The sequence below is a fragment of the Styela clava genome, chromosome 3 (assembly GCF_964204865.1).
Source record: "Styela clava chromosome 3, kaStyClav1.hap1.2, whole genome shotgun sequence".
Classification (NCBI taxonomy): Eukaryota; Metazoa; Chordata; class Ascidiacea; order Stolidobranchia; family Styelidae; genus Styela; species Styela clava.
In genome coordinates, this window is record NC_135252.1 from 23,905,690 (window position 1) to 23,933,488 (window position 27,799).

At 36.9% G+C, this 27,799-nt stretch overlaps 1 protein-coding gene across 2 annotated transcripts; it reads left to right on the forward strand.

The window, feature by feature from the left end:
• Window positions 1-2,003: 2,003 nt before the first annotated feature.
• Window positions 2,004-19,887, forward strand: LOC120342612 (uncharacterized). Of its 2 annotated transcripts, none has more exons than XM_078111286.1 (6): window positions 2,004-2,221; window positions 3,370-3,483; window positions 3,875-3,976; window positions 4,750-4,871; window positions 5,586-5,643; window positions 19,399-19,887. In XM_078111286.1, exons 1-6 carry the CDS (start codon window positions 2,026-2,028, stop codon window positions 19,530-19,532), a joined length of 726 nt encoding a protein of 241 aa, XP_077967412.1. In that variant the 5' UTR covers window positions 2,004-2,025; the 3' UTR covers window positions 19,533-19,887. The 2 variants fall into 2 exon arrangements, with proteins under 2 accessions (XP_077967412.1, XP_077967411.1); XM_078111285.1 differs by lacking the exon at window positions 19,399-19,887 and adding an exon at window positions 6,306-6,701.
• The last annotated feature ends 7,912 nt before the right edge of the window (window positions 19,888-27,799 follow it).

Below are 27,799 nucleotides of genomic sequence, written 5' to 3' on the forward strand. Positions count from 1 at the left end.
GTCTGAAGGAGTAGGTTGCAGTACAGGTTACGCAAGGAAAAATTCCAATTCTTCATAATGTCTTTGCTGCTGCTGCTGAACTCAGCATTTATGGTGTCGCTGACACGATAACTTTACAGTCTTTCGCGACTCCTCGTTAAGTGCAGTTGAAACATTGTGTATCAGTTTTTTTATTTCTTTTGCCTTGATTTAGTATTGTTTGTGTTACAATGTTTCATGCACGACGAAAATAAATGATCTGAATCTGAATCTTTGGGCTAGTAAATCCGTATACAGCGAGGATTCTGTAGCAGGAATGAAAAAATGGCGTTTGGCGTTGTTTCGTCATAACATTACCCAGAAAAATCTTTTGACATATTGTGACATCAGTAATGTCACTGAATTGACTAGTGTTATGGCTAGCTGATGCAACTAACGAAGTTGGATAAAGTGTTTGGCTAGTCTAAATTGTTAGCTGGCTTTTTATCTTTTTTGGTCGGGAATATATGCTAACAATGAGCACATAGAAAACTGAAAATCGAATTAGGAATCTATTAGTTAGGTTAGTTATGCCTGATAACTAAATATTAGTGTAATGGCCGAAAAATATAATTCCTGCCTTTTTGGAAGAAGCCTGAACAGTATAACCAAAGATGCCGCTCATAGGTCAGAAAATTTAGTAATTATCCTCCTGTATATCGAATTTGGTAAAATTCGGTAATCAATCAATCTGCAGTTATTTTGTAATGTATATCAAATTTAGTAAAATTCGGTAATCAATCAATCTGCAGTAATTTTGTAATGTATATCAAATTTAGTAAAATTCGGTAATCAATCAATCTGCAGTTATTTTGTAATGTATATCAAATTTAGTAAAATTCGGTAATATATCAATCTGCAGTTATTTTGTAATGTATATCGAATTTGGTAAAATTCGGTAATCAATCAATCTGCAGTTATTTTGTAATGTATATCGAATTTGGTAAAATTCGGTAATCAATCAATCTGCAGTTATTTTGTAATGTATATCGAATTTGGTAAAATTCGGTAATCAATCAATCTGCAGTTATTTTGTAATGTATATCGAATTTGGTAAAATTCGGTAATCAATCAATCTGCAGTTATTTTGTAATGTATATCGAATTTGGTAAAAATTCGGTAATCAATCAATCTGCAGTTATTTTTTCTCTTTATGTCACTTTTTCCGTTATGAAAAGTTTGAAATCTTACACTAAATGTAGATATAGTAAGATTTTTGCAGGTTTTAGTGAGTTTTCTAATGGTTTTTGCATGTTTTAGCTTGATGAATGACAAATAATTATCAACGTGACAAGCGTTTGTTTATCTATACCTATTCTTGGCACTATTGTGGCCCGCGAGCAATACAAAAATAATAGTGTGGCCCGCGAGGCCGACAACCTTTGACCAGCCTACTGTAGTTACATCTGTTCTAGGGCAATTGTCCAAATCCCCAGACGCCACCTTCCTCACACACACACCTACAACACCCCTGCCAACGCTAAAAATATGTAATTAGCCAGTTTGGGTTTTGATTAGGAATGCAAATTGCGCTGGAACTTAAAATTATCGTTAACCCAAACTGGACAATTTCTGTTTTGTTATTAAAAAACTTATATTATTTTTTCTCTCAAATCTCAAAGTTATGATTTGGGTTAGAAATGCAGATTGACTGGAAATTCAAACTTTTAAATCATTCCTAACACAAACTGAATAATTACTAATTTGCTGTTTATTAAAAACGTGGAAAGTTGTTTTTCCCGAATCTCACATTTTTGAATAAAAATCGGATCTTCCCTCAGATGAGTCCTGTACTCCTGCCATTTGTAAGTAAGAAGCTACCGGGCTTGATGATTCACACAAAATTTGGTTGCTTTATTTCAATTCATGGGAACACTTTAAATTGGCTTATGTGAACACTGTTGTGACAATTGACTATCGTGTCGATATATTTGAGCATTGCTCTCTCATTTTTCAAAAATATTTTTTCCGTCTGACTTACTAATTCATTTTATTTCACAGTTCAAAATGCAAGTATTAAAGATTTTTATATTAGTGTCTTATATTAGCGGTGTTCTATGCCAAATTGTTGACCCAGCTGTCTGCCCCCCACCTGTGTGTCAAGGCCGACCGGGGAAGCGGGGCCCGATGGGGAAAGCGGGACCCCAAGGTCCGCCTGGGGATTGTGGAATAAATGACGCAATCGAAGCTAAAATGAAATCAGGTGTTTTTCTAATATTATTATCATTTTACTTTCTCTCCAAAGCTCAATTTTATCAGATAATACTCATTCGCTACGATGAGAATGATGAGTATAATACTGTAAGCCTAGGTTCTCAAAGTGCTTGATACGGAGCACCAGTGCTCCATGGGAGAAACCCGGGAGCTCCGCGAGTTATTCGTTACTTACTATTAGCTATTCCGTATTCAAATACTGACTTGGCTAATTTTGTAACTATTCAAAGAAGTAACAACGGCATTAATAAAACTTGACAACGGTGTCGTCGAAGCGTGGCAAAAAAACGACAATTCAAATATGACGTTATCTATAGTTTCAATAAATAATGCCATTACCACCTTGTTGCCAAAATTCGAATATATTTTCAAACTAGGAAACAGCAAATACATCTGAATCATTAAATAAAATTATTTCGATTTACTCAGGAACGTTAATCGGAAAGTATCAATGGGATTTTGTTTTTATAAATTTATTTCCGAGGCCATTCATTGGTATTATAGGGCGCTCTTCATTTGGATAAAATGTTGAACCAGTTCTTGATAAGGTACAAGATAAATGCATTAATTACAGGTAAAATATTGGAGATATCGCAGTCAATTTTCTTTAAAGTCAGGTAGGTAGTCATCGCGGGTCCCGTGTAGTTTTGTACCCCAAGTACTTCTACTGGAATCAGCATGTCGATCCTAACCCACACCTGACTACGTCATTCAAAAATGACGTCACTACGACTACACAATCACATCATAGAGCTTGCCAAAGTGTACCTGCAATCGACCGACGATAAGAAACTCCAGTTAACAAGAGCGATCTCTTTTATATCGGGATCGTTGCGACCATAAAAAGAGAGAAATAGCTTGCTTGGTTTCGGGTGATCGTCGGCGCGTTTTAAATGACAGTTCGTACAGTTTGAATGGCTTTATTACGTCACTGTGACGTCGTAGTGAATTAATTTTTATATAACGCAGACATATACAAAAATTGTTATGATACGCCCACTAGAAGTACTTGAGGTACAAAACTACACGAGACCCGTCTTCGCGAACGGTACCTAGTGAAGATCAGTAATTAATTTTTCACCAATACTGAAAATACGCAACATACCTTTCATTCTATTCACGATTCATTACTTTCAGTTCTGGATGACCTTACGGCAAAGGTTCACGGATTGACTGAACAAGTGAAGGAACTAAAACATAAATGCAAAGAACTTCCGGATGCTGAAAAACCGGAAACGGTGTTCCCTCAAGGTAAGCTTTGGAAAATATGATTTTGTATATTGATCTCCACGGCAAGGAAAGTCGATGTTACGACGGGTGTTACGTAACCGCCAGTCAGTTATTGCATCTTTCTTCAACCAATGCGTACAACCTTGATGGGGCCTTGATGGGGTATGGCCAAACAGGTAACCCGACTAGCCGCAGCTATATTAAGACATCAACTCAAACTTATAATACGACGTGCATCATTCCGAAGGCTCCGCACAATAAGCCACGGCTAAGTAGGGAATTGTTATCTGAAAATAGATCAAGGGAGAAATGCGCCAAAAGTGGTTTGGAACCACAGAACTGGGCCTTTTTACATTTAGGAAAGGATGTTCGATTTGACGCAGACTGGCTAATCAGTACAGCATTTTTATAGGTTTATGTCACGTGATCTACCAACGCAAATGCTTCTGGATGGTTTATATCGGAGCAGGAATTAACCACGCACAAGCAAAAGAAGAATGCGAAAAGCAGGAAGGTTGTTTATAAAATATGTTTCCAAGTTTTAAACCGGGGGGGGGGGGGGCAATTACGGCTCTCGGGTGACTGAAGTGTTTCATCCGGCCCACTTGTGTCTGATGAAATCACGACTCCAGTTTTTATGCTAATGATTGGGTTTCTGCGAAACTAACTACTTATCCTTTTTCTATGCTTTTGTTTCGGCGGATCCGTATGCATATATTGCAAGGATGCTGTAGGAAGAGTAAAAATAACTATCCTAAGTGATTCAAGAGTCTTGCTGCACACTAACACAAATATATTTTTGTAACGTTTCGCCTGGCCAAGGTCAGACTTCTTCAGACATACATAGTTCAACTATAACAAGAAAAGCGGTTACATACATATTTAAACAATCAGTATAAGAGAATGGAAGTTACGTTTTTTTTTCGGTTCAGCATTGGCTGTCCCAATCGCTACACATCGGATATTATTATTAGCTTATTTTCTGGTTAATTAATTTAATAAAAAATTGCTGAAATATGTCCAAAAGCTCAATAAATTGCATGTTTCTAGAATTGCTGTCTTTATAAATAATTTGCAATATAGAGCATACTTTAGCTGACTGACTTAAGTTCGACGACAACAACGACATTCTCATTGAATGTCTGTTCGTTTTATGAAAGGATGTATGACCTTTTTCACCAAGCGTCTTGACTTCCAAAGTGCAGCATTTCTTGGCTCCATCTCTGTTTTTGTCCTATATTTATATGAGGCACATAAATCTATTTACCGATCTCTATTTTTTTCTAGGATCGTTGGCGAATATTTATAGTAAGGAACATTATGACATGATCGGTTCGTCTGTGAGAAAGAGGATTCCTCATTTTCTAAACTTTCATACGTTATGGCTTGGAATGGGATATGATCCTGAGGTGAGTATCTGGCTCAATGGGGAGACGTGGGGATGGGGAAATAGTCGAAACATGACGTTCCAAACTAGGGGTGCGCAAGAATTTCAGAGGTACACCAATTTGACACAAAGTACTATATCTAGCGAAACACTGGCATTATCATGTCAGTTTTGATGCTTGGGTGTTTAATTTGATTCTTAACGCTGAAGAGCGTAGAAGGGCACGAAATGGACCGTTTTGTTATTATGTTGTTGTTGTTCTCTTGTTATTTCTATTCTTGTTGTTATGGAAAAGTCGTTTTTGATTGGTTAAATATAGAATTTTTCTCTAGATGATTATTACTTATATTTGTTTCAAAAATTTCTGTGGTCTTTTTCTTCGTTTTTTGTGTGCGATGACGTCATCAAAATTGAAAATTGCGCTCTATTCGGCGATTCCATTCAAATCTGCTCCTCTGCGATACGGTACCGGTAGGCTACTGTGACAGATTGTATACTTGCACCATTTCGTGTCTATATATTTGAGCATCGCTCTCTTGTTTGTTTTAACTAGAATAAAGAAATAGAGGACTATAGAAAGGTTGTTTTCCCGCCTTTATTCTAAACAAGGCATTTCACATGCGGCCACTGATGTATGGAGTGTAAGTCGTAAGGGACAAAAAAAGAACACTGAACCAAACAGTGTGATGTTAGCAGCGAATATCGGACTAATTCTGAAAATATTTTAACTTTACAGACCAACACGACGACATTCTTAAACGGTTCGAGATCTGACTTTCAGCAATGGTTTCCAGGTAAACATACTTTTCGTTAGCTAAGCTAAAACTAAACTATTGTACCCCATTAAACAAAATTTCTATTTGAACTGGAGTCCAGTGGTTCTCAAACTTGGGTCCGTGAAGCACTTACCGAAGGTCCGCTAAAGAAATCTGTTACATTGCTCATAGTTTAATACTACAAAAATTAAGTGCTTAAATTTGCAAATACACATTTGTGTCCTTTTACTGCATCGCACTCACTGCTGGAGACACTGATTCTTCGCTAACTGCTTCAATCACGCTGTCCCAATGTGATGTCACAGAGCTGTGGCCCTTTGATATCACAGAGAGCAATGGCTGCCAATACAAGTTAACTAACTGCAAAGGTGTAAGTTATGCCAGTTCGCTTTTAAATGCTGTTTGTAAAGGAAACAAGTGCACCCATCTTATTAAACTCGTCAAATACTATTGTTCGTTTTAATGTTTTTACTATACTACTGATTTTTTGTTGTTCTTTTAATGTTTTGTTTTATTGCACAAGGCCGGGAATCATTAAAAAAATTGCAAGGAGGCCGTCATGGAATTTTTTTAAGGGAACCACTGCACTAGACGAACTGATATTGTCATTTTTACGTACGCCCTCCATTTCTTTGTACACTATTGATTATCAACAATTCAATATCTAACTATAACCACAGGTACCCCTCAGCGGATCTCCAGGAGTAAGCAGATGATCATATGGGTTGAAAAGAACTCCGATTCACCCAACCAAGGGATGTGGAATTACTTTCCTGATAGTATTCATCACGGAACTCTGTGCGAATTAAAGTGAAATGCGGGAAATATTTTCAACAACATGGACTAAGCAAAGGTTGCTCAACCCCCTCTCTTCTCCATGTAGACCACGAACGGTTTTCATACGTAGCTTATTTTTTACGTAGAAGTATTTGTTGTTCTCACACGAATGTTGCTATGGAAACGGTGTAAATTTGGCCGAAAATTGGAGTCAAAATTCGAAAAATGTAACGCGGATCAAGGAAACGTTTGTTGATTGTGTTGTATTATATTTTTGAGGCGATGCTACCAGAAAAAAAATCCTAAATATATATAGATAAAATAATGTATTCCAATGAGTTTATATTATAATTCGGCGGCGCGCGGAAGCACTTTTAAATGCAATACGCAACAGTTAAGTGGGATCAGAATATACATTTTGATGTTACTTTCTATAAGTGGCGTAGCATCCACCCCCGCAACCCCCGCGGTCGCAGGGGGCCCCAAGCGGTTAAAATTTAGTAATTTAAGCTGCAAAACTAAAATCTGCATTGCAAAAGCAGTAATGCACATCTTATAATGTTGATGTTAGTTCTGCTCAAATCGTTTTGTTACGTAACAATGCCGGAGTCGTCGATTTTCGGCGTCGTGTGGTTTGATCGCACCGGCCACCGGCACAATTACGAAGGCTGTCAGATTGATGTCGAAAGCAAAACCTCTCAGTGGCGCACAAAAACGAAGAATAAAGCGCAGAAGAGGAAGAACGTATGGAAAAAATTTAAGTAACCAAGATAAACGAAATATTTAAACCAAAATTGAAACAATTAGACTTGGGAATACCGAACGTAACTGAGGAGGAATTAAGCCTAGCACCGGTGGCATCGGTAGAAAACCAGATGCGTGTTCAATCTTCAAAAGTGATGGTGCCGGCGCGAATGAATTTTTTTTCAAAACTTACACGACAATTATCACAGGTAAGCTACTGATATTTGAAGCAAATTAAAAAAATTCATATGACGAAGATGGTGGATGAGTTTGCTAACACGAAAGCGCAAGGTTGTCAGAATGATGTCGAAAGCAAAACCTCTCAGTGGCGTACAGAAACGCAGAAAAGGGGCAGAAGAGGAAAAACGTATGAAAAAATTGAAGTAACCAAGTTAAACGGCAACTTTTAGGTTACCATAGCCTTTTTATAGCGACATGTTATACTTTTTGACGAAATAAAAAAAAAATTGTTTTAGCTTATGTCCGAGAGTTTTTAGGGTCATTTCCACGAAATATTTTGGGCACGAGAGTCTTGCTACGCCACTGCTTTCTATTAATGCTAAGCGAGCCAAAAATTGTTAGATCTTAGGAAGATTTTAGTCGATGTCACTCGAAAATAGATGGGCGATCCATGCACTAAAAACCAAAAGATACATTTATTGTAAGATTTATTTATAACTTCGCCCCAATTATAGCACAATTGCGTTGTTGCATTTTATAAGCAAGATTGTTCAAAGCAGCATTTAGCAATTTTGAATGGAGTGCAAAATGCATTTGCGTAGAGCAGGGGTCGGCAACCTTTTGTCGCTCGCGGGCCAAAATAATGGTTGCAAGTCATTGGCGGGCCGCACATATTTTCAGAAAGATGAAAACCGAAGGGATGATACTTTTTATATTAAAAATCAAGCAGTGATACATCTCTTAAATAGAATATAGATTTATTTTCTCATTGCATCTCATAAAATTCTATTTGAATATTTGCGGAGATATTGAACTTAGTATCAACTTTTCTGCGTTTTGTTGCCATTTGTCTAATTATAATTGAATTATATGCTCATTAAATGAGTAATTGTAAATTTTATACTTTTTATATTATAATATAATTTAGTTTACACGTGTCTCTTAATAAATTCTGTTACTTAAAGAATATAATCGTCAAAACAGCTATTTTGTTACTATAATTCAGCGAAGCGTCGCGGGCCGTAGGTTGCCGACCCCTGGCGTAGAGTATTATATTACAGGAAGCGATTAAGTGAAATAAGGCCCGATTGTACCGTGAGTGTCTTGTGAGCGATAGCGCAAAGCGGTTAAAGCGATAGGCTCAAATGGGACCTCCTGAAGTATGGGCACCAAGATGGCGCACAACCTAAACTCAGGTTGTGTACCAGGTTAGGGTTCAGGTTATGCGACATCTCGGTGCGCATACTTCAGGAGAACCCTTAAATGTGTTGGCTTCCCAGATTACTTAGGTAAGTTCATATATATTTCATGTAGAGTGTAATAATTAGACAGGTGTTGTCGAATCGTAAAGATACCGTTCTTCCCAAATAATAGAATTTGTGAGTCGCGCCCAACAAAGGGGAGGGGGGAATATTTTTTGTGGGAGCGTGAAGCTAATTTAGTATAAAATTATTTGTTAAATTTGATCTCGCCCGCCTTATTTTAGATGCTTACATTTCTTTATTACTTGTAATTACAAGCAGGGTATCCCGTACTTTGTGCAAAGTTTGGGCATTTTCGAACAAAATATTGACTTATGAGTTATTTAAAACAACCACGTTTTGAGTCCTTTTTATCAAATGCATTTGTGTAATATGATAAGCTCCGCCTACGAAAAATTAACAGAAAAAAACATGAATACTGTAAGAATCTCCAAAAATAAATGAAAATGATTATTCAAAGCTGTCTATTACTGTTGAAATGATTGAGAAATTAGTACGTAATGTCCAATCAATACCGTTGTATAGACTTTATGATTAAATCCGACATGGTGGGGTAAATAAACCCTCACACGCTTATTAAGAGCTGTAAATGCATATTTGAAGTTTGTGAACATTGCATTTAATGTTTTCAATTTATCTCTATGTGAAAATTAAAATTTTATATAGATCTTTTGAAAACTGATTTGAACTTGTGCACAAAGAACAATTGACAAGAAGAAAGTGAATTGTCAGCAAACGTATAATTTATACAAGTATTTAGTTGGTGCGCTTATTTTAAAAACCTTTCCGTTATCTTTTCATTAAACCTACTTTGACGTTTTGAGATTTTGAAAATAATTTTATTTTAAAATCTTACTGGCCGCGTTTGACATGGTACAACACTATGAGAATGCAACTGGTCAGACTTATAACTGGACGTCGTCGATTCGACCACGGAAACTCCAGAACAATCATTTGTGTACTGGATAATCTACTCAGTTGTGACTTTTGTAGCTGCAGCGACTGCAATGTACATTTTTATCGCTTTGTAAAGCTTGATTGGAGTAGTCCTATTCTCAATCAGATAGGCCAATTTCTTGATGTTGTTATTGTAACACTGTCGTTTGCCGATTGGAAACAAACAATTTTATTTTGTCGAGAAGAAACGGCAAGAGAATCCGCTACCACAATGAAATCAACCGTTAGGATTTGCTTGAGTGTTGAGCCAAAATGAAGACCAAATACCTCAAAATGGGCATTATTAATTTATTTAACCTTTGTAATATTACAATCCTTAAAACTCGTTAAATGGGCTTAACAATGACTAAAATACATTATATTATACGACTCTATTTAAACACTTTATGCCGCAGTAGTTTCCAAAGTTGATTGACGGTCCAAATTTGAAGCTGAAGAATATTCGCGGGCCAGTAAAAAAGCCTTCAAGGGTTCCATACCGGTAATTAAGATAACGAATATTTAAGATACCAAAATGAACTTTAACGGATATACACGTGCCTAAACTGTGATAATGACGTAACAATTAGCGATATCTAGAACACACAATAAAATAACAAAGTGTTAAACCATCTCAGTAGAGTCCGGGAGACTATATTGAATCGTTACGCGGGCGTTATTGGCCCGCGGGCCGGGAACCACTGCTTTATGGCACTTTGAAGCATTAGTGAAAATACGTAACATAGTTTCATCTATAATCGTGTTTCTTTTTATATGCTGAGTATAGCGAAATGCATTTTTTGTGTATTATATACGTAATGTGTATCATTTGTTTATTAAATTAGAGTTGATCTCGCCTTAGACTTAAATGTGTTGGTACCACAGATGACACATCAAGGGTTCAGATATCATGTAATATTTGAGTAGGCGTTGTCTAATCAGAAAGATTCTGGCTTTTCCAAATAATAGAATCTCCATACGTATCGTTAGATATTTGTAGGTGCTTGTATAAGACCTTGTTCGGAGAGGAAGGCATTGTATAAAATAAGTGGCGTGGCTAGGGTGTGGCCAACACGGCTCGCGTCATTGCTGCAACTTTGAATGAAGCGCTTGCTGCAACATGTGAATGCAGTATGTTTGTAAGCGATAACACCCGGCAATGGGAAATGGTGTGTTGTGAAACTGCAAACCAATGATGTAAGGACAGAAGAATAAGAACGGATGACAAAAATAGAAGCTGAGAAACAGAAACCAACAAATTGTATAAATAAATATTACGTCAACAAATCTATGCAGAATAAAACCTTTTATCACAGGAAATCACTTCATGAACGATTTCCGGGTTCAATAAAACTTTCTAGAATCTTTGACCCCCTAAAGACATCAATCGTTGTGAAAGTTATTCCTAGGCGACCTCTCATACGTCGCCGGATATTTAAAATGGGCCTATGGTAGTTCGTGTAATATCGTAACATAATAGTAATAGCTTTCTATTCCTTCCCTAATGAGGGGTCAAAATTTAGAGGTCAGAGTTGATTTTCGGAATAAAATTTAGAGGTCATAGGTCAATTTTGGGGTCAAATATAGGGTTGCCAGACAGAGATAAAGAAAATTTATATCTGGGTGAAGTTATTAGTTTTGAAAATGCGGGTAGTTTATTTAATTAACTCAATTTTTCAATTCATTTTACAAATCTTACGCAGTTTCATAAAAACAATGAAGCAATATGTCTTAAACTTTATATATTGCGATTGAGGGAATGAAATCGCATATGCTCAACTCCCTATGTTGCGTTTATCTTAGATTGAATATGTGAGATGTGCGTAAAGGAAGTTATTATGAATAAACAAAGGACTGTTAGAAAAATCGTAAATTTAACAGGTTGAACGTGTAAATATTGAGTAATATAGACCGGTGATTGCAATAGAATAGTGTTACTCAAAGCATGGCGTTTTCGTTAACCGTTCAATACCCTCGGCCTAATTTTTTATTGTCAAGTTTACAGCAAACTTTTCAAATTTGACATAGGCTAAATGTTTCAAAAAACCACCAATCACTTTTACCTTCTAAATTCTCAATGGATTGTTGGCTTAAAACTGGAAGCCTCAAAAGATGTTTTGATAAGCCTATTGTGCAAGTTGATGCACAAAGTAAATCCATTACACAATTTTTGTATTATCAGTTTTACATTCTAGTTTCTTGGTGTTCCGCGAGGCGAGTTAAAAAACGTAGGCATTCTGGGACAAAAAAGTTTGAGAAATGCTGCAATAGCAAATCGTTATCATCCTGTAATAACCCCACTACTAACTTTATTGGTGATCTACAGTGGCGTATTTTTGTAAATGGCACCCATGGCAAAGTTCGAAAGTGCGCCTCTCTGATCAATAATTTTTGAAGACAGCTGTTGAATGGAGATATCTGTACGTTATTATTTGAGTAAAAATACGAGTTTCAATTATTTTATTGAACATTTTACAAATGGATATTTTCGCCCTTTTTGCACCCCTTTTCAAACGGCGGCCAAGACACGAGTACCCTAGATGCACCACTGGTTATCTATCTTAGATTGGGTTGGCATGAGATAGGTTACTGTTCTGTTATTGCTTAATCGCTGTATTTCTGATTAGTATTTTATCAGTATATTTTAACGATGCCAATACCGCGAGCAAAAAAATTTCAGCATCAGTATTCTAACTTATTTTTTAAAACATTTTTGATCAGATTCAAAAGCAAAATGAAATCATGAAAATCGGTCTCCAATACGGATACCGAAAAATGGCCGATACCGATACATCGGTACACTTCTAGTATTATGTATGTCTACAAGTTGTAGGTTCGTATGCTGTAAAATGTATGTATAGGAACATAAGAGAGATCGTAAAACAGTGGAGTATGGAATAATTTACCCATATTAACAGCACGTGGCGAAGCCAGGAGGGTGAGCCAATGAGAGAAGGGCCCCAAATGCCCTGTTGAAAGGAAAGAAAAAAAGATTTTTCGTATTTTGAAACGCTTTTTAAACGCTCAAGACCAGGGGTCGGCAACCTACGACCCGCGGGCCGGATCCGGCCCGCGACGCTTCACTAAATTATAATAACAAAACATTCGTTTTGACGGCAACAAAACGCAGAAAAGTTGATGCTAAGTGCAAAGGGTTCAATGGCGCTGAAAATATTCAAATGGAATTTTATGAGATGCAATGAGGAAATAAATCTATATTCTATTCGAGAGATGTATAACTGCTTGATTTTTATTATAAAAAGTACCATTCGTTCGGTTTTTCAACTTTCTAAAAATATGTGCGGCCCGCCAATGACTTGCAACCTTAATTTTGGCCCGCGAGCGACAAAAGGTTGCCGACCCCTGCACAAGACTTTTGAAATCGACGTTTTCTGGCGTTAGGCATACGTATTCGCCCGCATGCTACCCTGACTAATTCCATACTGCGCAAATATAATTTTAAGAAAATCATACCGTTTAAGCACGACCATCTATAATCAATGATAAATAATGTGGCTGTATAACAATACGAATAATATTAACAATACTGATTGTTATAAAACAATGCGGATTACGTCTTTCGACCGAACATATGCTAAAACGCGGAAATACGTTGCAGTATGGGCAATATGGTTAGAATACCTAAAAATATATGCGCAAATGGAAATTATGCTATTTTAACGCAACTTTAGGACGGATAGGATCGACTTTTCACGGGTTGCAAGGCAGAGAATGCTAAGTTAGGACAAACATTTGACAAGTAGTGCCCGAATTCTTCGCAACGAGATAATTTCAAGCGGTCCTCGAAATATCATCCATTTTCTAAAATAGGGCTAGTCAACTGTACATAAAATTTTGAGAACTACTGAATTAAATAAAATAGGAGATGTAGGCTTTCAGCCGCATCATGACCGTATATATGTGGAAAACAAGCCAGCGTATCGCATTTAGTTAAAAACGCGTTTATTATAAACTTTTAAAATGTCTTAATTTGATCGAGATTTTCTTTCCAATGCGCCGTGATTTGTATTAGAGAAAGTAAATATTTGACGAGTTTGAATATCTTGACAACTGCGCTTGGCCATCACCAACAACGAATAAGGTGTGAGCTTGACAGCCCGTGTCCGGAAAATTTGCGTGAGAAATCTTGCCGCATGATATTTCGCCGCATAGGAAAAATTGCAAAAGCATTTTGTTGTAAAACAAGTATTTGTGATTATAACAGTTAAGTTTATAGGGTTATGGTATGCGTATCTTTTTTTAAAAAAGGCAAATTTTCATACGACGATTTTTCCTATGCGGCGAAATTTCCTAGAACCGTAATAACCATGTGCATTTCTTCTGAGAGCCCGTGATGAATGCTAAACTTATAAAAGTTTAAAAAAATAACATCGTTACTCACCGATTAATGTTCCTGAGTGAACAAGGATTACTTTATTTAATGACTCGGTTGTATTTGCTGCTTTGCATTCAAAAAATATTCAGCATTATTTATAAACAAACGAATAGCTCTCAGAGCCCTTAGGTTTCTCTCATGGAGCCCTGGGGCTTCGTATAGAGCGCTCTAAGAACTTATGACCTAGTGCAGCGGTTCCTAAAGGTTGCGTCGCGGTACATTAACAATCACAAAATTGGGTTTTATTCGAAAGCAGCACTTTTTCGTGTTCGCCGTGAGTTTTTTTCCTGATAATTTGGCGCCGCGCGAAAAAAAAATTTGGCAACCGCTGGCGTAGTGGTAAAAGCATTAGACTTTGCATCGCAGTTTACGTCTTAAGCTCAACTTCCATGCCGGACCATCACTTCACCCAAATAGTGATAGATAGGTTCCGAGGTTCCGAATTCTTCCAAATAAAATATGAGCGGGCGTGGGATTAGTTAGCAAGTTATTTGTTTTCAGATGCACGGACTTGATGGCGTAGGAAGTATGGCGTACCGAGAAACGGTTTAATGGAATTTTCAATACCTTCGTGATTTTCATAACAGAAGTAAATACATTGTGCTTTTAAATACTCTAGGAACCTCTTGTCAATACATTATACTCAGATTTTTCATATTCGACGGGTTTGTCAGACGGATCAAAACTGACACCTAGCGTTTTATTTGGCGTTTCGAAAGTTATGTGTTAGATTCATGTAAAACGTGTCATATTAATGTAGCTTACATAGCGATATACTACAATATTGTTTATAGTTAGTTATATGGCCATAAGATCAGAATGAATTTCCGAAAATGAGGGTTTGGAGTTGTTCGTGAATTTGATACAAAAAAGAACCCGTTCCTCAAACTCCGTCACTGGGTCTGTATACAATAGAGCTTTTTTGACTACCTTGTGATTTCAGAATCGAATCTTTTTATCACGGGATCTTATATTAAGATAGTATTTACATATTTATCCCGGGGGGGAGGAAAGCCGATAAGACGACTTAATCATTTGGCAAACCACGGTCTCTCGTCCGGTTATCGGTCAATGTCGGGTACCGGATTAGTTAACCAGGTATTTGTTTTCGGAAGCATGTACTTGATGATGGAGGAAGCCGTAACCGACCAGCGGTTACGTGAACCACCCTACGGCGGCGAGGAGTCCAGCAATCCTCTCGCACATAACACGAACCTGCGAACCCACGCAGGGTAATTAGAGGTGCAGTGGCGAGCGTATTCCTACCGACTAGCTCGATGCGACACACCGCCGACGTTACGTTCTTATATTGTTATAAAGCTAAACGTTTGGCGTGGGTTTCTGAAAATGAAGAAATCTGTTGTTAGTGTCTTCGATACAAGAGAGAACCCTCTTGAATCTATCATTGATCTAATAATGTAATTTATAAAAATCTAGTCATAGATCAATATGAAACTACAATTTGGTGTGTAGGTGTTCTGGTTGGCAAACCCACTTTTTGTACAAATTGGTTATTACAGACAGGCAGGATTGCAGACAGTCATTTTTTCATGTAAGTTAAATGAACATAACAGCTATTGTGATTGGGCACCCAAAGATGAGTTTCCATTAAATGCTGCTTTCAATGCATCAACTCACCAATAAATAGCATTATACATTCACATGCATTTTTCTTCTGTCACTGAAGAATTATGTATTCTCATATTCTAAAGCTTGTTTGAGTTGAATGCGGAAATAGAACAATTTTAATTCATGCAATAATGCCAGATTTGAAAATTTAACATTTCCTTTAGTCCTAATTCAATATGAAACTACAATTTGTTATATTTTTCTCACTTGCCTTACTGGCGGTAACGTTGGCAGAAGACAAGACAAAGGAGAAGGCGGTGAGTGTTTCTGGGCTCGAAGTGTGCACATTGTTTTGCTTAATTGCTATTTTTCTTGGCGGGGGTGTGTCTGGGGGAGGGGAGCAAACAAGATGTTTGTTGCCCAGTTTAAAAATTTAAATAATAATATAACAAACATTCAACTCCTACTTGACCTTCAATTCATTTATCCTCATGTATAACAACATATATAATTTCGGTGCTCCCGAAGTATGCGAACCAAGATGGCGGACATCGGAACGTAACATGGGTAACAGGTTAGGGTTAGGCGATAATTTTTTTCCAATTTTCCTTATTTTAGTCCTATTATCAGTTCGAAGACTAGCCAAGAGCCTCCCGTAGTATTTATACCTAAAATTATGGCCTAACCCTAACCTAGTACACATATTACATGCCGATGTCCGCCATCTTGGTTCGCATACTTCGGGAGCCCCATAATTTGTATACTCCCCAAATCTTCCCGGGCAGCACGTTATAGGGGTGAGTTTTTTCCCTAGTTTAATGATTCGAATAATATTATTACAAACATTTCACTTCTACTTGACATTTATTCATTCTCATGTATAACAACATCTATAATTTGTTTATACTTCGATTTGTATTTGAAGATGGTATAAGGAGCGTCTTTATCAGAAATTCGTCCTGGGCAGCAGGAAAGTTGGTTGACACATCTCTGTTTTGTAGTTGTGGATTATTCGGAACTATGGCGATAAAACTTTTTTGCATTTTTCGGACCAATTTTATGGAAATGTACTGAATGTTATGTGTGCATGTGCCGATGCATTCTAAAACCTCATTATATTTAGAGGAAAATAAGTAGGCTCATAAAATCCTGGACAAATAAAAGTAAAGCAAATAAATAAGAATAAATTTGTTTCACGTTAACGAACGAAGGATAATTTTTGTAAATTCTTTGCATAGCAAAGTCACTCTATTACTCATCTAGTAGTTACTAACAACCGCTAAATTGCCGAAAGAGACAGAAAATGAATAAATAGTTTTACATGGGAAATTTTTATAAACAATCTTCCATACCTAGCCAAACAAAGTCCGTTTTTACATTATTAGAAAGAAGCGGTGAAAGAAGTGGCAAAGGAGGCTGTAAAAGGGGAAGCGGAAAAGGAAGCGGTAAGAGTTGCTAATACTTACACAAATCCAGACTCAAACAGGGGTGTTTTACTTCTATACGCAACGGAGCTTGTTTTTCTAATTCAATTGATGGATGAAATACCCCCTCAACGTCACATCCTTGACTAAAATCGTTATCAGTACATATATAAAATTAAGTGATAATTTCAGTGGTTTTAACAGGTGTTCCGCGGCACCCGGGGTTTCGTCAGTACAGTTAAGGGGCTCCACAAATTTTCATTCAACCCCGAGACTTTATATTGTCATATGTATATCATTTGAATATAATCAAATTAGGTTTGCCGACGTTTCAGAAAATTAAACTAATGACTAAAGGGGGCCCATCAACCCAACCCATCAAAATGGTTGAAAGCCACTGATTAACATTAGAAACTTGTATAAATTAGGATGTTACGATTCACCAAAATGGAGTCGCTTATATCTAATTTGTTCGTTATATTTCAGAAAAAAGAAGTGAAAAAGGCAGCAAAAGATACAGCGGTGAGTCAATTACGATCATGGAATCGATTATTCAAATTTAGTCTTTGTTTTGCGAGGGTCGGGGATATAACCAGTAGGGGATTCTGTTTTGTATTGAACTCACTGAGAACGGGTTCTCCCATTTCAGAACATGTATGTCACTTCGAAAGTTACAGGACACGCTTTACATATCATTAGATGCTCGCAAATTAAATAGTGGTACTGTACCAGATTAGGATTCGGCCATAATTTTATTCCCGTTTTCCTCATTTTCTATTGCTAGTTCGGGGACGGTCTGTATTAGCTAAGTGAATATACTCCCTGCCCATAGGTTTCAGTTCCTTTACACAACTTGTAAAGTAGGCGAACAAAATTAGTTACCTCCATATTGGTACACATACTCCTGGAGCGCCAAATAAACACAACAACTGTGTTCTGTTTCCCACTCTCTAACTGACCAATGACAGCACAGCATGATGGTATGGCATTGTGGGTAAAACCACTGAAGCATGCTTTCTGGAAATAAATACTTAGAATTTTATTGGTTATTGGCTCAAAAGACCACTTAGGTAATGAGCGCCATACAACATATTAACAACAACAATCAGCGCAAGATGCTTTTGGATTATTCCAAATTAGTCCTATTCAATATAAAATTACCGACTTCTAATTTCGAGAATTTTGCCATACGTGTTGTATATCCAACTTCTGTATGAATTAACGTTTCACCCTTTTTTTTTTCAGGAAAAAGAAGTGAAAAAAGCAGCCAAGGACACAGCAGTAAGTTGCCAAATTGTCTGGAGTTACAAGTTTTTATTTTTTAACGTGTTACAAAAGCAAAGGTGAAAAACAATACCTAAGTTTCATGTCAAAACTAATTTAAATTGCAATCCTAACAATTTCTTGAGCTATTTTTTTAGCCGAAACATCAAAATTTGGTTTTAGCTTGCTTGTGATAGCCGCTGGTGGGCCAGATTGAGTTGCCCATCAGGCCGGATTTGGCTCGCGGGCCGTGGTTTGTGTCAGGTCCTGACCCTACAAAGGCTATTCAAAGAGCAGAATGATCAAGTTGTGAAATTGGATCTCTACGTCAGAATGGTGCGCCCGAGATGAACATCAATTGCAACCGAAACTACAATTGTCTGTTTAAATTATGACCACAGGATATATTCCTTCCCAACGCCAACAATTAAAAAAAAATTGCTTATAAAATGTGTCTGGGGCAGGGAGGGACTCCCGTAGTGTGTGTACCAGGTCGCGGTTAGGCCATAATTTTATTCCAATTTTTCTTATTTTGGTTCTATTACGAGTTCTGGGACTGTCTGTGTTAGCCAAGTGAATATACCCCTGCCCATAGATTTCATTACATTTACACAACTTGATATAGAGTGGACGAACAAAATTAGTTAGCTCAGGGGATGTAAATTCTAATTCTGATTTATTTTTATTTTCTTGCTGTAGAAAGAAGAGGTAAAGAAGGAAGCGAAAACGGCGGCTGTAAGTTTGAACAATTTTTTCATATTTTCTTAGAAAATCACTCTAAAGTAAGCATTTTAAAGCTGTAAATTTGAAATTGCTGGGAGATTTATTCTTTCGCTGGAAAATTTAGGTCTTTCCTGGAGTAATAAAAACACTGCGGCAAGTCCGGCACCAAGTCCGGCGCGAAAATTAACAGAATTGTGTTAAACATAACTGAAATATGATTTAATATTTTACGTATTGTATTTATAGAAAATATTTGATGTTTCTCATCCTATATGCTGTGTATAGGATTCAATAAATTCATTTTATTTTTCTATGTTGCATACTTTCTGTTATCTGTTACGTTGTGTCTGCCTCTATTGTTATGTAACTGCAGTTTCGCAAGCTGCGTGAAGCTTGAGCATTTTGCGTGAATGTGCGCCGTGAATTTGGCGCGGCAAGAACAAAACGTTTGGGAACTGCTGAACTTTTTAAGAACTAACTAACTACACTATTTCCACAGGAACCCCTCAGCGGATTTTCAGGAGTAAGCAGATGATCGTATGGGTTGAAAAGAACTCCGATTCACCCAACCAAGGGATGTGGAATTACTTTCCCGATAGTATTCACCACGGAGCTCTGTGCGAATTAGAGTAAAGATGCGGAAAATATGTTAATCAATATGAACTGAACCAGGGTTGCTCAAGTTCTCTGCCGTGGCTTTATTTTACGGAGAAGCACTTTTTCTCACACGAATATGGCTATGGAAATTGTGTAAATTTGAGTTGAACTTGAAAAGTGTAACGAAGATCAAGGAAACGTTTGTTGATTGTTGCATCTTCTATTTTTTGAGACGATAATACCAGAAAAAGATGTGTGTGTGCCACTTCGTGCCCTTCTTCGCTCTTCAGCGTTAAGAATCAAATTAAACACACAAGCATCAAAACTGACATGGTAATGCCAGCGTCCCGCTAGATATAGTACTTTGTGTCAATTGGTGTACCTCTGAAATTCGTTGCGCTAGTTTAGAAAGTCATTTGCATTTAGCATCAACTTTTCTGCGTTTTGTTGCCATTTGTCTAATTATAATTAAATAATTGGCTCAATAAACGAGTACTTGTGAATTTTATACTTGTTAAATATTAATATAATCTAGCCCAGAGCTACTCAACTGATCTAGTCTACACTTGTCTCACAATAAATTCTGTTACGTACAGAATATAATCGTCAAAACCCCTGTTTTGTTACTATAATTCAGTGAGACGTCGCGGGCCGGATTATAGTACTCCTCAGGCCGGATCGGGCCCGCGGGCCGTAGGTTGCCGACCCCTGGCGTGATTATTATATGACAGGAAGCGATTAAGTGAAATAAGGCCCGATTGTACCGTGAGTCCTTGATGATGCCTTATGAGCGATAGCGCAAAGCGGTTAAAGCGATAGACTTAAATGTGATGGTTTCCCATATTACATAGGTAGGTTCATATATATTCCATGTAGAGTGTAATAATTAGGTAGGTGTTGTCGAGTTGGAGAGATACCGTTCCTCCCAAATAATAATATTTGTGGGTCGCGCCCAACAAAGGGGGGAGGGGGGACATAATTTTTGTGGGAGCGTGAAGCTAATTTAGTATAAAAATATTTGTTAGATCCTTGCCCGCCTTATTTTGGATGCTTACATTTCTTTATTGCTTGTAAATACAATCAGGGTATTCCGTACTTTGTGCAAAGTTTGGGTATTTTGGAACAAAATATTGACTTATGAAGTTATTTAAAACAACCACGTTTTGAGTCCCTTTTTTTTCAAATGCATTTGTGTAATATGATAAGCTCCGCCTACGAAAAATTAACAGAAAAAAACATGAATACTGTAAAAATTTCCAAATTAAATGAAGTGATTATTCAAAGCTGTCTATTACTGTTGAAATGATTGAGAAATTGGTACGTAATGTTCAATCAATACCGTTGTATAGACTTTATGATTATATCTAACATGGCTTTATCCGGTTAAATAAACATAAACCCTCACACGCTTATTAAGAGTTGTAAATGCATATTTAAAATTTGTGAACATTGCATTTAATGTTTTCAATTTATCTCTATGTGAAAATTAAAATTTTATATAGATCTTTTGGAAACTGATTTGAACTTGTGCACAAAGAACAATTGACAAGAAGAAAGTGAATTGTCAGCAAACGTATAATTTATACAAGTATTTAGTTGGTGCGCTTATTTTAAAAACCTTTCCTCTATCTTTTCATAAAACATACTTAGACGTTTTGAGATTTTGAAAATATTTCGATTTTAAAATCTTACTGGCCGCGTTTGACATGGTACAACACTATGAGAATGCAACTGGTCAGACTTATAACTGGACGTCGTCGAATTTGACCACGGAAACTCGAGAACAATCATTTGTGTACTGGATAATCTACTTAGTTGTGACTTTTGTAGCTACAGCGACTGCAATGTACATTTTTATCGCTTTGTAAAGCTTGATTGGTGTAGTCCTATTCTCAATCCGATAGGCCAATTTCTTGATGTTGTTATTGTCACACTGTCGTTTGCCGATTGGAAACAAACAATTTTATTTTGTCGAGAAGAAACGGCAAGAGAATCCGCTACCACAATGAAATCAACCGTTAAGATTTCCCTGAGTGTTGAGTTAAAATCAATACCGAATACCTCAAAATGAGCATTATATATAACTTTGTAATATTACAATCCTTAAAACTCGTTAAATGGGCTTAACAATGACTGAAATACATTATATTATACAACTCTATTTAAACACTTCATGCCGCAGTGGTTTCCTAAATTAATTGACGGCCCAAATTTGAAGCTGAAAGATATTCGCGGGCCAGGAATGGGGAACGCACTCACGGGGTCGATACCGGTAATTACGATAGGGAATCGTTAAGATACCGAAATGAATTGTTACTAATACACACATGCCTAAACTGTGATAATGACGTAACAATTAGAGGTATCTAGTACACACCGAAAAACAAAGTGTTAAACCATGCCTGCACAACTCAAATTACCACGAGGGCCGCAAGCATAATTCTGAAGGCCCGGCGGGCCGCAAACTTTGCCACATGAAATACAAATCAAAATAATATTGTGAAACAGTTTAAATTTAATGAAACACTTCAATTACTGAAGAGCTTTAAAATATGAAGAATCTTATTTTCTTGAGTAAAAACAAGATACAGTATTTTTGCATATGAGATGGCAAATATGTATTTAAGTGTTCATCTCTACCTTAAAACCCACCCTTCATTTTCAATATATCTTTTTTATTAGAATTAGGTATTTTCTGTTGCTGTATAAACTGACTGCATGAAAATATTTTACCCATGTTCAGTTTTGTAAAATCGTCCCAAATATATGTAAAACAATTTATTTAGTCACATCTACCATTATTGGATATTTCCATTGCAGGCTAGACAAACAATACGTTTAGTAGCAATAAATCTTCCTCTGTTGTATTCTTTTGACTGTTAAATTACATTTTTCTACAAAATCTTCTCCAATTTATTTGAAATTTTACAGTAAATAGCAAAATCTTTTGTGCGAAAATTTTTGCACCATTCATAAATGAAGGAACTGTTTGAAGTTCTAAATTTGAATTAAACATGAAACTTCAGTTTCATAACCTGCTAGTAAAAAATAGTGGGGTTATTAATAGGTTGCTGATATGCACTAATGGATGTGAGATTGTATACCGATATTGTTTTAAGCGTGATTCAGTTTGAATACTGAGATATTTAAATCATGGTTTCCCAAACTGGGGTGCGAGAGGTCGAGCAACGAATTTTAAGGGTCGCGAAGGGCACACAAAGTTCAATATTTATTGAAACTAGTGCAAAACATAAATCGCGATTTCGAAAATTATCGGAGTAGCGCGCGCGTGCATAACAATACCGGCTTTGATTGTTAGACCAGAGAAGTGACGTGTTTCCAAATCACCCGCGGGCCACACAGAAGTATCTAGCGGGCAGCATGCGGCCACTGCATTATGGCACTTTGAAGCTTGTTATTCGTGAAAATACGTAACATAGTTTCATCTGTAATCGTGTTTCTTTTTATATGCTGAGTATAGCGAAATGCATTTTTATGTATTATATACGTAATGTGTATCATTTGTTTATTAAATTATAATTGATCTCGCCTTAGACTTAAATGTGTTGGTACAACAGATGACACATCTAGGGTTCAGATTCCATGTAATATTTGAGTAGGCGTTGTCTAATCAGAAAGATTCTGGCTTTTCCAAATAACAGAACTTCCATACGTATCGTCAGCTATTTGTAGGTGCTTGTATAGGACCTTGTTCGGAGAGGAAGGCATTGTATAAAATAAGTGGCGTGGCTAGGGTGTGGCCAACACGGCTCGCGTCTTTGCTGCAACTTTGAATGAAGCGCTTGCTACGGCATGTGAATGCAGTATGTTTGTAAGCGATAACACCCAGCGATGGGAAATGGTGTGTTGTGAAACTGCAAATCAATGATGTTAGGACAGAAGAATAAGAACGGATGACAAAAATAGAAGCTGAAAAACAGAAACCAACAGACTGTAAAAATAAATATTACGTCAACAAATCTATGCAGAATAAAATCTTTTATCACAGGAAATCACTTCACGCACAGGAACGATTTCCGGGTTCAATAAAACTTCCTAGAAAATTTGACCCCCTAAAGACATCATTCGTTGTGAAAGGTATTCCTAGGCGACCTCTCATACGTCGCCGGATATTTAAAATGGGCCTATGGTAGTTCGTGTAATATCGTAACATAATAGTAATAGCTTCCTATTCCTTCCCTAACGAGGGGTCAGAATATAGAGGTCAGAGTTCATTTTCGGAGTTAAATTTAGAGGTCATAGGTCAGTTTTGGGGTCAGATATAGGGTTACCAGACAGAGATAAAGAAAATTTATATCTGGGTGAAGTTATTAGTTTTGAAAATGCGGGTAGTATATTTAATTAACTCAATTTTTCAATTTATTTTACAAATCTTACGCAGTTTCATAAAAACAATGAATCAATATGTCTTAAACTTTAAATATTGCGATTGAGGGAATGAAATCGCATATGCTCAACTTCCTATGTTGCGTTTATCTTAGATTCAATATGTGAGATGTGCGTAAAGGAAGTTATTATGAATAAACAAAGGACTGTTAGAAAAATCGTAAATTTAACAGGTTGAACGTGTAAATATTGAGTAATATAGACCGGTGATTGCAATAGAATAGTGTTACTCAAAGCATGGCGTTTTCGTTAACCGTTCAATACCCTCGGCCTAATTTTTTATTGTCAAGTTTACAGCAAACTTTTCAAATTTGACATAAGCTGAATGTTTCAAAAAACCACCAATCACTTTTACCTTCTAAATTCTCAATGGATTGTTGGCTTAAATCTGGAAGCCTCAAAAGATGTTTTGATAAGCCTATCGTGCAAGTTGATGCACAAAGTAAATCCATTACACAATTTTTGTATTATCAATTTTACATTCTAATTTCTTGGTGTTCCGCGAGGCGAGTTAAAAAACGTAGGCATTCTGGGACAAAAAAAGTTTGAGAAATGCTGCAATAGCAAATCGTTATCATCCTGTAATAACCCCACTACTAACTTTATTGGTGATCTACAGTGGCGTATTTTTGTAAATGGCACCCATGGCAAAGTTCGAAAGTGCGCCTCTCTAATCAATAATTTTTGAAGACAGCTGTTGAATGGAGATATCTGTACGTTATTATTTGAGTAAAAATACGAGTTTCAATTATTTTAGTGAACATTTTACGAATGAATATTTTCGCCCTTTTTGCACCCCTTTTTAAACGGCTGCCAAGACACGAGTACCCTAGATGCACCACTGGTTGTCTATCTTAGATTGGGTTGGCATGAGATAGGTTACTGTTCTGTTATTGCTTAATCGCTGTATTTCTGATTAGTATTTTATCAGTATATTTTAACGATGCCAATACCGCGAGCAAAAAAATTTCAGCATCAGTATTCTAACTTATTTTTTAAAACATTTTTGATCAGATTGAAAAGCAAAATGAAATCATGAAAATCGGTCTCCATTTATCCGATACCGTTACAAGTACGGATACCGATACCGGAAAATGGCCGATACCGATACATCGGTACACTTCTAGTATTATGTATATCTACAAGTTGTAGGTTCGTATGCTGTAAATAGTATGCATAGGAACACAAGAGAGATCGTGAAACAGCGGAGTATGGAATAATTTGTATTTACCCATATTAACGGCCAGTGGCGAAGCCAGGAGGGTGGGCCAATGAGTAAAGGGCCCTTAAATGCCCTGTTGAAATGTAAGAAAAAAAGGTTTTCGTATTTTGAAACGCTTTTTAAACGCTTAAGACCAGGGGTCGGCAACCTACGGCCCGCGGAGTTATGTAATCCGGCCCGCGACGCTTCACTAAATTATAGTAACAAAACATTCGTTTTGACGGCAACAAAACGCAGAAAAGTTGATGCTAAGTGCAAAGGGTTCAATGGCGCTGAAAATATTCAAATGGAATTTTATGAGATGCAATGAGGAAATAAATCTATATTCTATTCGAGAGATGTATAACTGCTTGATTTTTATTATAAAAAGTACCATTCGTTCGGCTTTTCAACCTTCTAAAAATATGTGCGGCCCGCCAATGACTTGCAACCTTAATTTTGGCCCGCGAGCGACAAAAGGTTGCCGACCCCTGCTCAAGTCTTTTGAAATCGACGTTTTCTGGCGTTAGGCATACGTATTCGCCCGCATGCTACCCTGACTAAATCCATACTGCGCAAATCTAATTTTAAGAAAATCATACCGTTTAAGCACGGCCATCTATAATCCATGATACATAATGAGTTGTATAACAATACGTATAATATTAACAATACTGATTGTTATAAAACAATGCGGATTACGTCTTTCGACCGAGCATATGCTAAAACGCGGAAATACGTTGCAGTATGGGCAATATGGTTAGAATACCTAAAAATATATGCGCGGATGAAAATTATGCTATTTCAACGCAACTACAAGGCGAGTAGGGTCGCGTTTTAGGGGTAGGGAGGCAGAGAGTGCTAAGTTAGGACAAACTTCCGACAAATAGTTTTCGAACTTTTTGCAACGAGATAGTTTCAAGCGGTCCTGGAAATATCATCCATTTTCTAAAATAGGGCTAGTCAACTGTACATAAAATTTTGAGAACTACTGAATTAAAACGAATGGGAGATGTGGGCCTTCAGCCGCATCATGACCGTATATATGTGGAAAACAAGCCGGCGTATCGCATTTAGTTAAAAACGCGTTTATTATAAACTTTTAAAATGTCTTAATTTGATCGAGATTTTCTTTCCAATGCGCCGTGATTTGTATTATAGAAAGTAAATATTTGACGAGTTTGAATATCTTGACAACTGCACTTGACCATCACCAACAACGAATAAGGTGTGAGCTTGACAGCCCGTGTCCGGAAAATTTGCGTGAGAAATCTCGCCGCATGATATTTCGCCACATAGGAAAAATTGCAAGAGCATTTTGTTGTAAAACAAGTATTTGTGATTAAAACAGTTAAGTTTATAGGGTTATGGTATGCGTATCTTTTTTTAAAAAAGGCGAATTTTTAGACGATTTTTCCTATGCGGCGAAATTTCCTACAGCGAATTTTCCTAGAACCGTAATAACCAAGTGCAGGTCTTCTGAGAGCCCGTGATGAATGATAAATTTATAAAAATTAAAAAAATAACATCGTTACTCACCGATTAATGTTCCTGAGTAAACAAGGAATACTTTATTTATTGACTCGGGTGTATTTGCTGATTTGTATTTGCTATATTCAGCATTTTTTATAAACAAACGAATAGCTCTCAGAGCCCTTAGGTTTCTCTCCCGGAGCCCTGGTCTCCGTATAGAGCACTCTAAGAACTTATGACCTAGTGCAGCGGTTCATAAAGGTTGCGTCGCGGTACCTTAACAATCACAAAATTGGGTTTTATTTGAAAGCAGCACTTTTTCGTGTTCGCCGTGAGTTTTTTTCCTGATAATTTGGCGCCGCGCGAAAAAAAAATTTGGCAACCGCTGGCGTAGTGGTAAAAGCATTAGACTTTGCATCGCAGTTTACGTCTCAAGCTCAACTTCTATGCCCGATCATCACTTCACCCAAATCGTGATAGATAGGTTCCGAGGTTCCGAATTCTTCCGAAAAATATGAGCTGGCGTGGGATTAGTTAGCCAGTTATTTGTTTTCAGATGCACGGACTTGATGGCGTAGGAAGTATGGCGTACCGAGAAACGGTTTAATGGAATTTTCAATACCTTCGTGATTTTCATAACAGAAGTAAATATATTTTGCTTTTAAATACTCTAGAGTCTATAGGAATTTCTTGTTAATACATTATACTCAGATTTTTCAGAGGTCCTGTATTAAAAATCAGTGTTCGGATTCGACGGGTTTATCAGACGCATCAAAACTGACACCTAGCGTTATATTTGGCGTTATGTGTTAGATTCATGTAAAACGTGTCATATTAATGTAGCTTACATAGCGATATGCTAATTAATAATATTTATAGTTAGTTATATGGCCATAAGATCAGAATGAATTTCCGAAAATGATGAGTTTGATACAGAAGAGAACCGGTTCCTAAATTCAATCTCGCCATTGGGTCTGGGTACAATAGAGCTGGGCATTTTCGAATATAATCAGGTGATTTCAGAATCAAATTTTCTTATTATGCAATCTCATATTATGTTCTTATATAATTATAAGGCTAAAGGTTTGGCACGGGTTTCTGAAATGAGGGAACCCGTTGTTAATGAGTACGATATGAAGGAGAACACGTTCTAAAAATCTTTGATCCAATCACCACTTCTTGAAATGTATTTTTTCTTTTCAAATTTCAGTCCTAAATCAAT